This window comes from Pleurodeles waltl, chromosome 4_1 (assembly GCF_031143425.1).
Source record: "Pleurodeles waltl isolate 20211129_DDA chromosome 4_1, aPleWal1.hap1.20221129, whole genome shotgun sequence".
Taxonomy (NCBI): domain Eukaryota; kingdom Metazoa; phylum Chordata; class Amphibia; order Caudata; family Salamandridae; genus Pleurodeles; species Pleurodeles waltl.
Genome location: NC_090442.1, coordinates 887503080 through 887521322, shown reverse-complemented (window position 1 = coordinate 887521322; position 18243 = coordinate 887503080). Strand labels below are relative to the sequence as shown.

The window sequence follows — 18243 nt, the reverse complement described above, 5'->3', positions numbered from 1 at the left end:
GTGCTCTGCTTCACATGACCACCATTTTGGTTCTCCTGCAGCCTTCTTCCTTCCAGGAGCTTCAGGAAATGACTCCCAGTACCTCACAGAACTATTTCGCCTTCTGTCCCTGCCCAGTTTGGTGGTGGGGTAGGGCAGACTCACCTCTTATCTCTGCCCTTCTCACATACATTTAGTGTGGGGTAAGTCACTAAAGAGAGCAATGGCAGTGGTCCTGCCGCAGCCCAGTAAAGCGGGGCGTGCACGAGGACTAGCACTGCAGACATCTGAAGAAAATTGCTATTAACTTAAACGTTAGATTTATCATCCCTAGTAATCAATTTAATGAAAAATGTTCCCCAGAGTTTGGATGGAGTGGTACAGTCTCCTGGTACAAAGAAGTTAAACTCTGGTAACGAATACAAGATGTGACATTAGCTTTTTCCTGGCTATAGAGTCGTATGATGACCGAGACACCCAGCCTCCGATTGAGTATACTGCTTTGATTTAAAGTAATTTAGCGTCTTGTGTGAAAGGTGCTGGGTGCAGTGGGATGTGAATAAAAGGTCCTGGTTTCAAATTCAATCTAAAACTGTACGAACGTGTGGCCGAAATTCTAAGGTTCCAGTCTGCAGGCCTGTGGGGATTAGAGTGCGAACACTTCACCTGCCATCACTCCTGGAAACCCCGCAAACAAAAGGGTAAAACCCCCAGTTAATCTGGAGAACAAACCCTAGGAACCATTGAGCTAGTGTGATCCTTGGTAACGATGTGAGCTCTGTCCCAAGATCCCGGCAGATTGCCCATTGTTGTGCCATTCATAATTACGGTGCTCTGCAATCATTTTAGTTAATAAGAATTTTAATGTTGAGAAAGATTAATTGATCTTCCACCCTCCTATCATTTAATCTTTGAGGTTCCATGATGAAAGATGTTTCACATTCTGTAAACCACCCTGTGCCAAATGTATGATTATTAGTGTACCTCATTTTATATTGACATTTAATTTAATCCCAGACCAGCTTTCCAAGCAAACACAGCCTCGAGCTTGAGAGGAAAATAATACATGGACCATTAATCTAATAACCAGAGGAGGGATGAAAAAAATTTGATAACTGAATAAACATCTGTGGAGGGGGAGGAAAGTAACTCAATGAAGGTGTTGTGGCCATTTTCTTAAAGTAACGTACAGAAGGCTTGTAAAGACTGCTTCTTAAAGGAAATAACACTTAATGAACAGAGAACATCGATTGAAAGAAACCTCAATTGTGCTCGCATTGCATGCATGCACCAGCAGTTCTGTGGTGTATATATAGTTTGGCTGCAGGGAAGGACGGTGCAACGCAGTCGGGGATCATAGGCATTCAGAACATGTGACTTTTTTCTCTTCGCCAAGTTTCCTGGTTTAACTTTGCCTTCAGTGATGCATCAGTTAATTTTCTGTGCCTTAGTTAATTTTCACTGGATAATTTTCATTATAAATGATTCGACCAAGTAGGAAATCGTATGCAGACTTTTTCTCTTCAAGTTAACATATTGCTTAGTATTTCTTGGCAGAACAGCAGTTGTTTCCAGATTTTTTTCTATTTGTTTCCCTTTGTGACAAAAATTGGTACAAACGTCACGATTTTCATGCAAATGTGGCAAGGCAAAACCGTTCCCAAATACATGAGTTGCGAAGATTTCCTTACAACTTCAGGCACACAAAATCCCACCTTTACACTCCTTAAATAAAGAGCTAGGTAAGCAGTGGGAAGGACGTGAGATTTCTTGCTCTGTTGGTGGTTGATGGAAGGATATATATACCTCTGCCAGAGCCCAGTGGTCTCTGAGGATCATTATTGAGGGCCATTGAGGAATCTTTTGTATTTAACTCCTCCCTCGAACTGTATAATTCATGGCTAATAGGTGTTATGTATGTCTTTCTATGTCAGAATATCAGTAACAGCCATTTCATCTGGCATAAACATTATGGCACAAATATTGTTTATTAAAAAATATCGCTCCAGTGGATGTAGATTTTCTATTATTAGCTCCAGTAGGGCGAATTGTTTGTAAACGGTATTTAGAACACAGTATTTTTCTCAGATGATATGCAGGTCATCATATTCTGATACCATACTTTAATTTTTCTACCTATGAAGGATCTCCTGTTGGAGAGTAAGTATTTTGAGTTCTCGCTGTTGTGATTTTTACCCACAAACTCCATGATCTTCAAGGACACAAGTCTCTATAAAAAGCACTAGCGAGGGAAAGGTGGGCACTGAAAGGGAGCTAAACACAACCATGAAGCCATAGTGGCCGGATGCCGGTTTGGACTCCTACTCTCAAGAGTTTGACTTGTGTTGTCTTGCAGTTCTAACGGTGATCAGTGTATAGGCTTTGGTAAACAGAATTCTCTACACATCTTCCTCCTTGGTGATGGTCTACAGCACAGAAGTAGATCTGCCTTGTATGGAATAATGTGACAGGAGATGTTAAAGTGCCTTCAGTAGATTTTACTCAGACATATTCCTAGCTTGGAATGTGTGAAGTAATTTTATGCCATCACCATGAAGTGAAAGGACCTAGAAATGAAGGAACTATACCAACGTACTTGCTGCTCAATGACACTATCTCTAGTGACACCGAGCAACAAGTAACTAGTATGCACCAACACTAAACTGATAAATGCATATATTACACCTAGAGGTGGTGAAGAGGAAGGAATAATCATTAAATGGGGTATATAAACAACCAGGACGACTGCATTCAAAGACACCAGTCCATGAGGCACACACATTCCGAGTTCCCACTGAGGAGTTAACTCCTCGTCCTCAGATTTTAAAGATAATATATATAACCTTGATGAGGTCCTTTGAGGTTGAGGTGTGTTCCCTCATGCTAGAAACCATGTGATACAGTTGCAAAGGAACCGCTGAGAGGCCTGGTTTTGTAAGACAAGAATAAAAGGAACATTTGCAAAAGAGTCAGTGGAATGGTTTTGTGAGAGGAAGTACAGTGTCTTGGGATTCACTCTGCCTTGCAGGAGAAATCCTGGGTGCAATATGGGCAAAATCAGATTAACTACTGATAGGAATCTGTGGAAGTAAAAAGAAGCTAAGAGGACCTGGGTGTACTATGTGACAGAGCTAGGTATCGTTATTGTGGGGTACACTTAAAGAGGCCCCCTTATGGGAGAACAGTCTTGTTTACGTACACACTAGCTCAATCCTGGGTAGCTGTGGCTGCGAGCAGTAAGGCTCAGTAAAGAAACAGTGTAAAGCATTTAACAGCACCATATAGCAGAGTAATAAAATAGCTCACCAATAAAGGGGCCCAACAACACTTTATAACAGTAGAGCTTATTTTTGTGAATGTTTAGAGTCCTTGATCATCAAATTTGGCAAGAGGATTCCAGAGTTACATATTTTAGAATGTTTAAACACTTTTAATGCAGCCGCAAACAAGCATTGGTAAACGTAAAGTTTGAAAATTTTGGGAACATTTGAAAACTTTTGTTGGTGCACCCAGTGACTGGTAGTAAGGAAAATTCCACAGGAGCTCCCAGTTTGTCGAGTTGGGCTCTTTCCGCTCTTGTGTCACTGTAGAGGATTATAGGGGATCAGCCACCTGATCCTTGGAGTCACTGGAGTTGGTGAAGGAGAGAAATCAAGTTTACCCATGGTCAGGAGCCACGGGCATGGTCCAAGCTCACTAGCCCAAAAGTGCAGTAGGTGCAGTCCTCTTGGCAGTGCAGTATCTCTTCGTGGAATCCAAGGCCAGCAGGACAAGCCTTCTTCTGTCCTTTCTTCTTCTCCAAATGAAAATTGAAGGTAAGGGTGCCAAGGGTGTCCATTTTATCTCAGGAACCTGCCCCTAAGGGACAACGCGGTCACCATCCAATGGGCTACTGAGTCCCATCCTTCCCAGTAATTAGGTTCCTGTGACATGTGGGAACTGTCTATCCCACAGTGCTCTATTCTTGCCCCTTCCAAGATGGCACAACCCTTCCTTTGTCATGAGGAGCAAGGCAGCCCACCCTCAGGGTGTGGCTACCACTGGGCTACATACCTAAGGGATAAACAGTTCTAACACTGGTTTCCCCCTCTTGGCCCTGTCTCCTACATGTCTGCAGGAACAAAAAGCATCCTGCTCAGGAGTATTGTATCCAGCAGCCCTTCAAAGGTGGCTTCATCTTTGAAGCTTTCTTTTTGTACCAACACCCTTTGCAGCCTTCATGGGGAAGGTCACACCTCATTCCCAGCCTAATGCTTTTGTTCCTAGGCCTGGTAGTCCTTCTCACATCTCCCCAGGTGGTCAGAAACCTGTCTATATGTGAATCACCGTTGTTAGGCCACTGTACTAGCTGCAGTGCAGGGTAGCAACTTTCTAAAAAGTTCTTAAAATTAATAGTGACATGAGATCCGATCTATCCATCAGATTGGGTTTCATTTTCCCATTAGTTTGAGACCTTACTTGACCTGGTTAGGTGGTCCCATTCAGAAGTTAGACATGTTTAAGTGTAAACCGTTTAACCCTGTGTTTGCCAATGGGGCTCCTTACCTTCCCCAGCAAAACAACAATTTGGAAATGTTGCTGGAAAGGCATAATGAAATATATGTCTAACTTGAGAATATATTGCTCCCTGCCATAGGATTTGGTAGGCCTGCTTTAGGCGAGTCTGACATATACATTTAAGGGAAGTGGTTGCTTTGTCATTAGGGATAATAGCAAAGTTGAGTTAGCTGTGTGGCACACTGCCTTTTCAGTCTGTATTGTCAGGCTGAGGTGTCTTTCACGTTTTGTACATGCAAAGTGGCACAAACAGTGCTGCAGTCCTTTGTGGACACTCTGCCTTACATGACCTGGATACCTAAGTACCATAAACTATGGACTTATAAGTAAGGCAGTGCTTGCCAATTGGGGATAGCAAATCAAACATACATTTGTATAGGGTCAAAGCAATGGCACTGAGGTCTGGTCAGCAGTGTACTCTCCAAGTCAAAAAAACAGCAGCATCAGTCTCAAAATGTGGGGGTGAACATGAAAAAATATGTATTTTCTTACAAGGCTCCCTCCCAGATGAAAGGTGAGGAGCTATATAACCCTTATCCTGGTTATTCTTATCTTCTAAGTGAAACAACCTGGAACGTCTATCTGCTTGGAAATGGTCCGTCCTTGGTCTTTTTTCCACTGTAATGTCGATACCCTGCAGGGAAATGGACCACCTCAACAGTTTGGGGTTCCCTCCTTTCATCTGCATCGGCCATCTGAGAGGTCTGAGGTCAGTTTGAACTGTGGAGCGAGTCTCAACTAAGTAGAGTCTTAGCTTCTTCAGAGAGCAAACCACAACAGAGTTTTCCATTTCAATTGCACACCAACATTGCTCTCTGGGGAGGAGTCATCTGCTATTAAAGGCAACTGGTTGATCTAGACCTTGATCATTGAGCTGTGACAGAACTGCCCCAAGCCTGTGAAGCATCTCTTTACTACACTCTTTACTAAAGTCCGGTGCATTTAGGACAGGTACTGAGCACATAGCTTCCTTAATGGAGTCAGAGGCCTTTTGACAGAAGTCATTCCAAATTACTTTCCTTGGCTGTTTTTTGAAAGGTTATCTCAGTTATTGGTGCCACTATGGTACCATAACCTTTAAATAAATCTCCTATAGAACCCATTCAGGCCTAAGAAGGCTCTGACCTGGGTCTGTGACTTTAGAGCCTTCCAGTTCTGAATTGTCTGAGTTTCGGGTTGAAGAGGTTGTAAATGGCCTCTATCCACTTTGTGGCCCAGGTACACTACAGATCCTTTCCCTATCTGGCCCTTACTTGCCTTGGTACACAGCCCTGCCTGTTCAAGGGCTTGAAGCACTTCCTTGAGGAGGACTCGGTGATCCTCCAAGGTGGAAGCAAATACAGCAATATCATCAAGATATGCTTCACTGAAGCTTTCCAGGCCAGAGAGTAATTTATTCACCAACCTGTGGAAGGTGGCAGATGCATTTTTCAATCCAAAAAACATCCCCTTGAACTAAAAGAGGTGTTCTGGGGTAAGAACATGCAGACCTCTCCTTTGCTCCAGGTGTAAGGGATATCTGCCAATAACCTGATTCCAGACCAAAGGTACTCAGATATTTGCAGCACCCAACCTATCAATGAGATCATCATCTCTTGCAATGGGGTAAGCATCCATTTTAGCCACTGCATTTAAACCTCTGTAGTCCACACAGACTATTAACCCTGGATTTGGTTTGTGCACCAAAACTGCTGGACTTGCCCAAGGACTTCTAGAGGGCTCAATCACCCCTAACTCTAGCATGTTTGCAACCTCTGCTTTAATGCTAGCTTTAACTTGGTCTGCAGTCTGTACATTTTACTTTTGACAGGTAAACTGTCACCTGTGTCCACATCATGTGTACACCATGTGGTCAAACCAGTGGTCAAGTAAAACAAGTCAGCAAACTGTCCCAGCAAGTTTCAACACACACTCTGCTGCTGACTACTTAGAGTGGAAGAGAGTATTTCTCCTTCCTCTGACCCATCTTTGATATTTGTTGACATCAGGTCTGGGAGAGGTTCACTTTCCTCTTCCTCTGCACCATCAGTCACCATGAGTATAAGTCATGTCAGCTCTGTCATGATGGAGTTTGAGCCTGTTCACCCTGTAGGGGTATCTTGGAGTATCTATGGCCACCAAGTATGTGACTTCACCCTTCTTATCTAAGATAAGGTAAGGCCAAGTACATTTGTCTTGGAGAGCGCTGGGTGCTACAGGCTCTAACACCCAAACCTTCTGACCAACTTGGTATTGCAACAGCGAGGCCTTCTTTTTTTCATACCAGTGCTTTGCAAGCTCGTGGCTAGCCTCCAAGTTCTAGTTTGCCTTCTTCATATACTCTGCCATCCTATAGCGGAGACCTAGTACATAATCTAGGATGTCCTGTTTGGGTTTCTTGAGGGATCACTGCCAGCCCTCGCTAACCACACTTTAAGGACCCCTGACAGTGTGTCCAAAGAGCAGTTCAAGAGGACTGAATCCTGCTCCTTTCTGAGGGACCTCCATGTAGGTAAACAGTAGGAGTGGGAGATGAACATCCCATTTTCTCCTGAGTTTATCTGATAAAGCCATAATCATACCTTTCGTGGTCTTGTTGAATCTTTCTAGAAGGCCATTATCTTGTGGACAGTATGGTGTGGTGAGCTTATATGTCACCCCACATTCATCCCACATTGCTTTCAGTTAGGCAGACATGAGGTTTGTGCCCCTATCTAGGAAAACCTCCTTAGGAAAGCCCACCCTGGTAAAAATGCTAAGTAGGGCTCTAGCCACTGCAGGTGCAGTTGTTGTCCAAAGTGGAATAGCTTTTGAGTATCTAGTGGCATGATCCACTACCACCAGGATGAACCTATTCCCTGAGGCAGTGGCCAGGTCTAAGGGACCAACTATATCAATCCATACCCTCTCCGAGGTGTCCCCACCAATAGAAGTGGTATGAGGTGAGCCTTTAGCTTGCCACCTCGCTTGCCTCTGACCTGACAGGTGACACAGAAGCGACAAAACTCCTTTACCTTTTCTGACATCTGAGGTCAATAAAAGAGGTTGGGTAACCTGTCACAGGTTTTAGCCTGTCCCAGATGTCAAGGTAAGAGGATGTCATGGTCTAGGTTACGGAGAAACTCTCTGTATTGTTTTGGGACCACTGTTCTCCTGGTTGCCCCTGGCTTAGGGTCCCTCGCTTCACTATACAGGAGTCCCGCCTCCCAGTATACCTTATGAGTACCTGTGATATCTCCTTTCTCTTGTCTCACAGTCAACTGTCTTAGACCTACAAGAGTGGGACAAGTATGTTGTCCCTTACTCCAGTCTCCCATGGAGGGTCTCCCACCTCCATGAAATTGTGCCAAGTCAGGCCAGTCCTTCAGGGCAATTCCCCCTCTGCAGAGATCAGGTCCTCCCTCAAGGGTTGGGCTCCTCCTGGTTCTGAGGACTCAGAAGAGGCCTTTCCAGGCTGCCTCCCTCTTCTCTTGTTGCTCGGACCTGGGACTCTTTCAGGATCTATAGTATAGTTCCCTGACTCTCCCTTAAGACCTTTTGTGCTCCGGTGGAGACAAAGACCAACTAAGGAAGACCTAGCACTGCTGCATGGGTTCTTCTCTCCAACCCTATACATGCAGAAGTTTCTATACGTTGTTGCCCAGTAGAAACTCCACTGGAATGGACACAGCTACTCTCTTAAGGCCAGTAACCCCTCCCCACTCAAAGTCAAGCATAGCTATGGGATGAGACTTTGTTACACTGTTGGAGTCTACTATCTCATGGGGCAAACCAGCTTGACCATAACCATAGTTATGCTGGCACCTGAATCCCTCAAAGCCTGAACTTCCACCCCATTGCTTTTGCGCCACTGCCTGTACTTCTTCATACCTGCAGGCCAGTGGGCCAAAGCTTCAATGTTCTCACCATCCAGGGAAACTAAAATGGCTTCAGTGTGCCCCTTAGAATCTCCTAGGCCCACCTCTATCCCCATTCATAAACTGGCAATTCCCTTGGAACCATCATCAGTGGTTTACTTCTTTTTTTCATGCAGCATCTCCCCTCTTGTACCCTGGCTGTCTACAGTCATAGCAAACCCCAGCCTTTGATGGGTCACAGTTATTTCCCTTATACCTCTCCCCTTTTGAGATTAGGATGTGGTTCTGGGTTCCCAAACTTGGGCATCTTTTGGGGCCCCTGAGAGGGGGCTTGTGCCACCTTTTTTGATTCACCTCTTTGGATACTCTAGTGCGTACCCTCTCATCAGTTGTATTCCCAAGCTCTCTAGGGCTTGACAGTTTAGAGTCTACCAGATGATGGTGTAACTTCTCTGGCTAGAATGTGTTCTGTAACCACTAAATGGTATAAGCCCTCATTGGGTATCTATCTTGTTACCCTTAATCGAGCAATCCAGTGATTTCACAGAGGCATCTACAAAGCCTACCCATGACTGTGTTGCTCCCTTTTGGGTGTTCCTAAATTTGTGTCTGTATTCGTCAGGAGTAAGACCAAATAGCTCTATGAGTGCATCCTTAATGTGTGTACGATTCTGCCATGTCATCCTCTAGTGTCAGCTGTCTCTCATTCCCTACTGTAGGTACAGTTCCCATAGTAAGGAACCCCAATGTGATGCACTCACCCTCCTCCTCCTAAGAGCTCTCTCAGAGGATGCAAGGCACTTGCCTGTGCCATCCCTCTCAGTGTATTTAGGCACAACCCACTTTGGCAATCTGTGGTCTTAGGCACGGCCAGGAATTGCCTCTTGTTCTCTGCTACCATCTTCTTGGGGTTTCATACCCATCCTGACCATCTGCTCTTCTAGGGCCAGCCTTTTCTCCTCCAAGGCCAGCCTCTTCCTCTGGATCCCCAGCAGGTTCAGTTAGAATGTAAAGTCTGATTGCTCTGGTTGTTTTCTCCCAGAAGTGAAACCTCTTTCACTTCCAACCAATTTAGAAGCGTTTCTGGAAAGACATAATAAAACATATGTCTAACTTAAGAATATATTGCTCTCTGCCATAGGACTTGGTAGGCCTGCTTTAAGGGAGTCTGACATATACACTTAAAGGATGAGGTCATTTTGTCATTAGGCGTAATGGCAAAGTCGAGTTAGCTGTGGCACACTGACCTTTCAGTCTGTAGTGGCAGGCTGAGGTGTCTTTCACGTTTTGCAAGGTGGCACAAACAGTGCTGCAGTCCTGTGTGGACACTCTGCTATACATGCCCTGGGTACCTAAGTACCATGTGATTGGGACTTATAAGTAAGGCAGTGCTTGCCAATTGGGGATAGCCAATCAAACATACTTTTGTATAGAGTTAAGAAAAACTGGCACTAAAGTCTGATTAGCAGACCGAAGTGCACTCTCAAAGTGAAAAAAAGCCAGCAGCATCAGTCCCCAAAAGTAGGGGTGAATATGCAAAAAGATGCATTTCCTTGGAAAAGCCCACTGCACTGCTGGAAATCACTTAGGAACCTTACCTTCTCTGGAGACTTATAAGTAACTAAAGCTGAACAGACGTATATGCCTGTTGCAATGAGCCACAGATTGATATTTCAGTGCACATGGGAATCATCTCTGTAGTCCTCAAGCTCCAGTCAATAAGCAATGAAGGAACATTAAAGTGTGCCATCCCCAGAGAGATCGCCTTCTGTGGTTCATTCTTTAAAAAAACTTGTGGAAGCAGTGATCACAGAGTTAGCCCTGTTGTAGTTCTCTCTTCTCTAGGTTTCTCTTCTCTCATGCAGCAGGTGCAGATACGTCCTCCTCTGAGGTCAACTGGTGGATGAAGCAAGACCCCTCTGAGAAGGCCTCATATTACTTCTGCTCTCTAGGCATGACTACAACAGTTTCATCCAGTACCTGAGGGCACATCCTGTATGTGTCCAGCCATTGACCATGTATCATGCTGGAGGTCTGTATATAGGGTGTAAAAGTGTCCCTGTTTAGGGACATCTCAGATGCTTCTGACTGGCTTTGGTGCCTCCATGAAGACGGGCTCAATTCACATTGGTATCACTGAAGGAGGCTCTGGATTCTTATCCATTTCCCCAAATGATGGAATGCTTTGATTTTCTCCAGCACCTGTGACCAAATCCTCGAGAATCTTCTGAACACTGTCAATGTTGGAGAAATGCTTTGATCGGATATATTATGTGCAACAGCAGCCCCAGCAGTTCCTCAGCTCACCTTTCTTGGGGAATCGTGATGAGATTGAGATAGCTCTCCTTCCAGTCTGATGGCGCCTTTTCCTCTTCCTAGATCATTCCAATCATGGAGTAGAGCATGTCTACTGATGTTTCAATATCTGCCTTCAGTGCCTCTGCAGGAATTTTGTCAGGTCCTGCTGTCTTCCCATTTTTCAGATGTTTGATGGCATGCCTTTTCATTGGTTGGTCTGCTGCAGTCAATTGGCAAGTCCTTCTCTGATGGCTGTATGTTTGGCAGAGACTGCATCAAGGGCTGGTTCAGCAGTTCTTCAAAGTGATCCACACATCGCCGTTGTTGGCCTTTGTTACCTATGATTATTTTCCCATCTTTGTGTTTAACACGTTTTTCTGGCTTGCTGTCCCTACTCTTCCATACCCATCAGCAAATGAAAGAGAAAACTTAACAGTGTGTCAGCCACATCAGCACAACTTGACCTTAATACCCGTGAGGGAAAAAACAAGATCTGGAAATAACGGCCAGCACAATTGGAGTTGATGCACCATAAGAGGTTGAGGCCTTCACCTACCTGAACAGTGTCATAGACAAGCAGGTCGGTACAGACTCCAACGACAAGGCAAAAATTAGCAAAGCAAGGCTGCCTTTATTCAACTAAAGAAGATCTGGAGCTCCAAGGGGCTAATGTGGAAATTCAAGATCAGGCTTTGTAACATCAAAGTTAAATCTGTCCTTATGTATGGAGCAGAAACCTGGAAGACAACAGTGACCACCACCAGCAAAGTCAAGACCTTCATTAACACTTGTCTGAGGAGAATCCTCCAAATCCACTGGGGCTGGATAAGTCACACTCTCTGCAAGCCTGCGTCATACACCACAAGGCAAATTGTGACCTGGAATCCTCAAGAGAAAAGGAAAACAGGAAGGCCAGAAAACACCTGCCACCGAGGTCTCAAGGCTGACTGCAAGGAGATGTGCTACAAATGCACTCAGATTGAAAGACAAACCCAAGACAGAGATGGTTGGAAAGTCCTGGTTGATGGCCTATTGGCCTGTACCCCAGAATCTGTAGAAGGCATACATAAGTAAGCAGCCCCAGCCATTTTAAAACAGGTTACATATTTAAATACAGAGAATGAGAGTGTAGAAGTCCCATACTGCCTCCTTAATGAACTTACTTGGCTACCCGTACACACTTTTGACTGCAGAACCAAAACATACAAGCACTGTAGAACATCTAGATGACTTAGATTATGCATAATTTGTCTGTTATGCAACGAGCACTGGGGATAGATATGCAAACTTGAATAAATATATTGCCCTTCATATACTTACACCTCTTAACAAATTGGTAGGGAATGACAGACCGGCTAGTGGCAGAAGTTAAAGAGGGAGAGTAAACTTCAAATGGGAGCACATTTCAGACAGGTGATACTTGAGGGGATTGCATATGTTGCTGGATTGCTGACATCTGCTTACTCCATCCATGACTGGAACATGTAAATTGATAGTTTATCTTAGAACCACAGCACTGGGCAACAACAGAGGTTGTTTGTATGACATGCAATAGGGTGGTAGGAGGTGCACATCAGAATACTAAGGTTTAAAATATAAATCTGCAAAAATATCAGCTGCAGTATATTTGCTACCTATGAATCTGTGTGTATCAAGGTACACACATGTGGAGTTAAGAACAGTAAATCTATACATATATACAGTTACCTTCATGATATAGTGATAGTCAATGTTCTACAGTCATTTTTTTTTTTTTTTACAAAATACAAATCTCTATATCCTTCGAGGAGACCTTTAGTGGGTGGTGTTGTTTTTGCTATGATGTCTACTAGTCAATGCAGTAACACGTTGTGGTGGAAGCTTACCAGGGCTACCACAATAATCATATTTGAATTTAGCTAAATGTAGAAGGTGGGAATGTGCAAGATACACGTCACTGTATACAAATGCTGAACACGTTGAATGCTAAAGAGCTGGTATATTTTTTTATTCTTTTTAGATGGAACCGAATCACCATTCCCCTTCCTAACGCAGCACTGACCAGAGACACCAGGCTTCGATGGCGGCAAACGGGACCAATTCGGGGGAACATGTGGGCAGTCGATAACGGTTAGTCTCGTATCTCTCAGAAATCCGACATAGTTCTCTGACACACAGTTAAATACGGCTCTATAATAAAATACACATCACATGCATGTGATTTACTTATGCATCCCTAGCTCTTGACACTTAGAGAATCCTCTTGTGTTCATCTCACGCATGTACTTGTGTAGGCTTTTTGTATTGCGTTCTGTGGTGACACATATCTCCTCATAGTTATTCATTGGACAGTTTAAAAAAAAACTTAGATATGTTTTCTAAATGAAATATAGAAAATAAATGTTGTGAAAATGATGCCTATGACAAATGTAACTTTGGCTGATCCTTTGCATGAAAATTGTATGCAACGTTTGCCCTGGCGTACAAACGTCCTAAGAAATACCTGCTCAGTGTAAATTCTATAAAGTTTTTAAAGTCAGGCAGTGAACGTTGGTAGCACAGGGCAGGTGGCCATGGAAACACATGCAGTTTAACCTGCAAATGCGTGAAGGAAAGACAAAAATTACTGGAAATACGCAAAATCTTATGTAAGATTACCCTTGCATTAAAAAAAGTCCTCAAATTCTTAACATTTCAAAATATTATAGTATTGGTATCCGCTAAGAAACCTTGTCATCTTTATCCGAATTTATCTTACAAATCGTAAGCCTCACTTTCAGTTCTACCTGGGACATATCCATTGCTCCATAAGGTAAACTCAGATTTGTATAAACTGGATGTAGCTGGGATTCACCTTGCCTGCTCTTTGCATAAAATGAACAAAGGCCGGGTCGTGCCGCCAACAAACGCCACCATGGGTTTGACCCTCAGTCAGATGGCGAGCCAGAGCGGCCTCTTCTGTGACCAGGCCTTGCAAGCACGCGCTGTTTAAACCATACATAGTTATGCCACAATTGAGCACTGCGCCTTAGTAAATATTCTAGCCATTAGAGGGTCTATTGCAACATACCCAGTGATCCTGTTTGTGGGCCAACACACCCGTTTCAGACGAACCACAAGGACAAGTGCCCAGGTGTTTCCAGGCTCAACTACACTGCAGAAAGCAGTAGGCGATATGGCCCAAGACAGAAGGCAGTAACAGCAAGTTCCACGTTATTCCCCATTCCAGATGACATAGCTGAAGGAGGCTGCTACAAGCGTGGTAGCAGCCCCTAGTGATGTGATGCAGTACATCTCATCCTGTTACCGGGCCTCTCGTGATCAGCCTTTAGATGTTATTTTCAGTGTTGTAAGGTTTGATGTTTATTCCCCCTCTGTTCAGCACAGGTACTACAACTGCGTAAACCCATTCCCGCTGCCATTGTTGCATCAGGTGTTGCAGTCAGATGATATGCCATACATATGAAAAAATGTTTCTCTTTGCCTAATTTTCATACCCCGCTCTTGTGTGTTTTCAGTCTACGTTGGGCCATCTTGCTTGAAGTTCTGCTCCGGTCGGGGACAGTGCACGCGGAAGGGCTGCAAGTAAGTCTGTCAGCACAGTGGCGCGGGGGTGGAAATGCGCACGCTGCCATAAAAGGAATAGAATCCCCATTTTTCTGGGAGTCTATAAGTGCCCACATTGTACACAGTGGTGGGTATTCATGTCAAAGCCAGTGAGTTTAAGGAAAACCCTTTTAGATTAGGACTTCGTGTGAAGTGTTGTATTAAAACCCGGCGCAATGTCTTCCGGGGGCAAATAACATTTACATGTAGGAATGTCCTAGTTTTACCCTCAAGTTTAACATTGGTATAAAAATGTGTTCGTTTTGCACCTGGTATTTGTTTATTCTAGTTTTGCACTTGAAAGGTAGCACCAGCTTAAAATGGTGGTAAGCGTGAGAGCAAACTGCCAGCTTGGTACTAAAATGAGTATAGGTTCGTTTGTGGATATTTTTGCTCTATCACCGGGATTCACCATTGTCTGAACGACACTATAACACTTGGCTTTTAACTTTGTATCTAATTGGCCATCGCATTTAATGTTAGCAATTTGTACAATTTGAAACATAAACAAATATGCCACATTTCGTAGGTACTGCTTCATTTACCCACATTAATAAATTTAAAAAACGGTAAAAAAGCAGTAAAATGTACAGGTGGATACTCATTTCTTTAAAGTTCCTACTGCTTCGGGATATTTGATTCTGTTTACAAGCTAATATGGAAATGAAACTGCCCAAATCTTTAAAAGTTTATAATTTTTTACTTTCTGTTCCTACTAATGTTCGCCCAGATATTTATTTTCGTCCAAAGTAATGGAAATGTATTTCATGATGAGGCAAGGGGAATGGTTCTCAGCATTTAGTTATTTACTTATGAATAGTGCACGCACACTTTCTATAGCTGTATATGTGCTCAATTTGCAGTGTGGCTCATTAATGTGAATCCCAGTTGTTTCCATATCTAGAAATCTGTAAGCCAAAAACATAGAATACTTTTTCTGATACATACTTTTAACCTCAGATTCCTCACCTTTTGAATATTCCTGAGGTGTCAGACTGGATCTGGAATCTTTGGTCAGCTGTACCTCAGTGCGTTAGTAGATGGCCTGTGTGGGTCCACACTGATGCCGTTCTGCTCTGCAGACGACACATGGAGCTTATACAGACATGAAGCGCATACGCTATTGTCAGTTCATTTATTTCTGTGCCACCAGACGTGGATCTAGAGCTCCCTGTCTTCTCTTTCAGACTCTTTACCTAAAAAAAAAATCTCTGCGTGCGAGGTAAATGTCTTCCCCCAAAATAACAGGTTTTAAGCCCTGAAGGGACTGTCGCAAACAAATGCCTGTCATAGATCCTCATCAGGTTTGCCTGTGGTGCCTGGTGGTCAAGCCACACCTCCAAGGCCTGCAGTGCTGCGCATCAATGAACACAAAGGCCATACAAACTCTGAGGCTAAACTCTATGTCACCAAGCACCGGAAGACTTTGTTTTACGAGGTCGCCAGTAGAAGATGCTGGACTTGGTTAGTGCCAGAAGTGACATTAGTTGACGCCACCAAAGCCATATAGCACCCACTCTGGTGCACCAACATCATTTCCTTTATTTCCTGGCCTTCAACATGGATCTAGAGCTTCACGTCAAGAAATCCATATAACACAGTACCACAACAAAATGTCTCCCACCCCTAAGAAGTCTGGGTTCAAGATGTGCAGGAATTGTGAGAGACAAATACTCCCCATAGATCCCTTCTGCTTATGATGTTGAGGATCTGACCATGACACTAAATTGTGTTCCTCATGCCTCAGCATGAACCCAAAGGCTATTAAGAAATGGAAGGCCAAACTGTTTATGGCCAGAGAAAAGGATGACCGGTGTCACCCTAAACAATCTCATTGCTCCCGTTCTGCATTGAAGTTGTCAGGTAAGAAAAGACGAACACAGAGGGAGAAGCACAAGAAGCGGTCTCAGGGTAGGTCACCTCGTTGATCTCCATCTGAAACAGGAACCTAGTACTCAGAGCGATACACCGCACAGCCCTGCTTCCCCTGTGGAACTGGCTCCAGAAGGACCTCCGGTACTACGTAGTCAACACCTCTTGTGGCTGGCTCGGGTTCTTCCTACTCTCTGGCACCCAGTGTGGATTCAGAAGCCTTTCTCTACGCTATGCATGTGATTTTTGCAAGAGCATCAACAACACACAGTGCTCCCTGGGCCCAAAGAAAACACAATGTTTTCCACTCTTTATGCCCTTTGGAGCTGTTCTTTCGGAGCTGATGCCATACTGCTTCAATCCTGCATTTCACTTAATGGCACCACAACCTGGTCCTTGGACAGCACCGATAGTGCCTACGCCACCCCTGTCCCCAATTACACCATCACCACCTCTGGCCTTGGATGCAGTGCCACAACCCAACATTGAGCCACCAGTTCACTCTCATTGAGAGGCCAAGAGGCTTCTGGAAGAGGAAGCATGTAAAGCACTCCTCCATGTCATTTCGGGGCAGGTCCAGTGGAGCTTTTCTCCGAGGACAACCCAATCCAGGATTCCCTGGATTTTCAAGATCTGTCATCTGCAGATGATTTGGACACCTCATCAGATTTCACCAGGATTACCCCACTAGGCCATATATGCCAGAGGGTGTGCCTACACAAAGTGATGTTAAAGGCTGCTTAGGTGTTGGACTTTAAATTGCCCACTGTTGAAACCAAAATAAATGTCCTCACTGATGTTCTTCCTTATGAGACCGCAGCCGAGCCACTTCTCCTTATTAATGACACTGTATTAAATCCACTTCTGGCAGCATGGAAAAACACTTTTCTCATCACAGGTGGCAAAGTGTCTAATGGCCTATCGTTATCTTTCTACGCCTGGCGATTTGGCCTTCTTGTCTTCTCCTTTCCTGAAAACCTGGCCCAGTCTGATGGTACCCTTCCCACGGTCCCTTCTGACAGGTAGTCAAAGGTCATAGAGGCTTGGGGAAAGAATTTTATTTTTTGTGGGAAGCATGGCCTTAAAGCCACTTAACGCTATTGTCCGCTCACTCTCTATAGCCATGAGTTATGGGACATGGCACAGATAATTGTTCAAGCTATTCCTCCTGACATGAAAAAACATTTTCAAGAAATGATTGCCAATGGCCAGAATGCTTTGAGGCACATCATAAACTCTGGATTGGATACAGAGGAATCAAAAGCCCAGGCGATAGGCGCCGCCACCTCAGTGCAACACCATGTCTGGCTTAGGACATCAAATTTATTTTCAGACATCCAAGCTAATTTAATGGATTTTCCATTCAATGCCATTCATCTCTTTGGGGACAAAGCTGACTGTTCACTTGAGAGATTTAAGATCTGTAAGGCCACTGCCAGATCCTTAGGCCTACAGCCTCCACCTGCAAAAGATTACAGAGCCTTTCACCATTTTTGAGGATTTGGAAGAGGTTTCTCCTTTCATCCATGGTCGTAACCACCATCACTCCTGTAAAAGTAGCAGAACCCACCTGTAAGAAAATAACAGGTATGGTAAAACGAAAGTCCGAGGATCTACCTTGCAACCTCTTCAACCTCCTTCTCCTGCACACCCCAGGTAAAACAGCCCTAGTTCACTTCCTCAACCCCACACCCAGCCTGTGGGAGAAAGTGTGTTCCATTTTCTACCGAGAATTCCAGTCCTGGGAGTCCTGTGTTTTCTAGGTTTTCTGCTTTCCTGCATTCTCCTAGTCAAGCACACATGTTAGCACAAGAGAGCTGTGCAGCAGTGCCTCTGCAGGCAGTGGCTCCAGTACAGGGAGGATCTGGCAGACTCCATTGTGATCTCCCCTAGCACTAAGACAGAAGTGGCTTGGTGGGGGAATAATGTGAACCTGATACTTGGGATGGCCTTCAATCCTCCTTCAGCCATGGCTACAATAGTGACTGATGCTTCCACCCTGGGATGGGGAGCTCATCTGGAGATCAGGGTCCACTGGTGTACAGAGTAGCAGGTGCTTTACGTCAACCTGCTAGAATTAAAGGCAATTCAACTGGCACTCAATTCATTCTTCCCC

The 18243-nt window shown here is 44.3% G+C and overlaps 1 protein-coding gene across 1 annotated transcript in view; it reads left to right on the top strand.

Annotated features, from left to right (window-relative positions):
• Positions 1 to 18243, top strand: part of RELN (reelin) — a 1304886-nt gene that overhangs the window by 751027 nt on the left and 535616 nt on the right. The window contains exons 16-17 of the mRNA XM_069229640.1: positions 12670 to 12779; positions 14168 to 14234. Coding sequence (XP_069085741.1) covers positions 12670 to 12779; positions 14168 to 14234 — 177 coding nt within the window. The remainder of the gene's footprint in view (positions 1 to 12669; positions 12780 to 14167; positions 14235 to 18243) is intronic.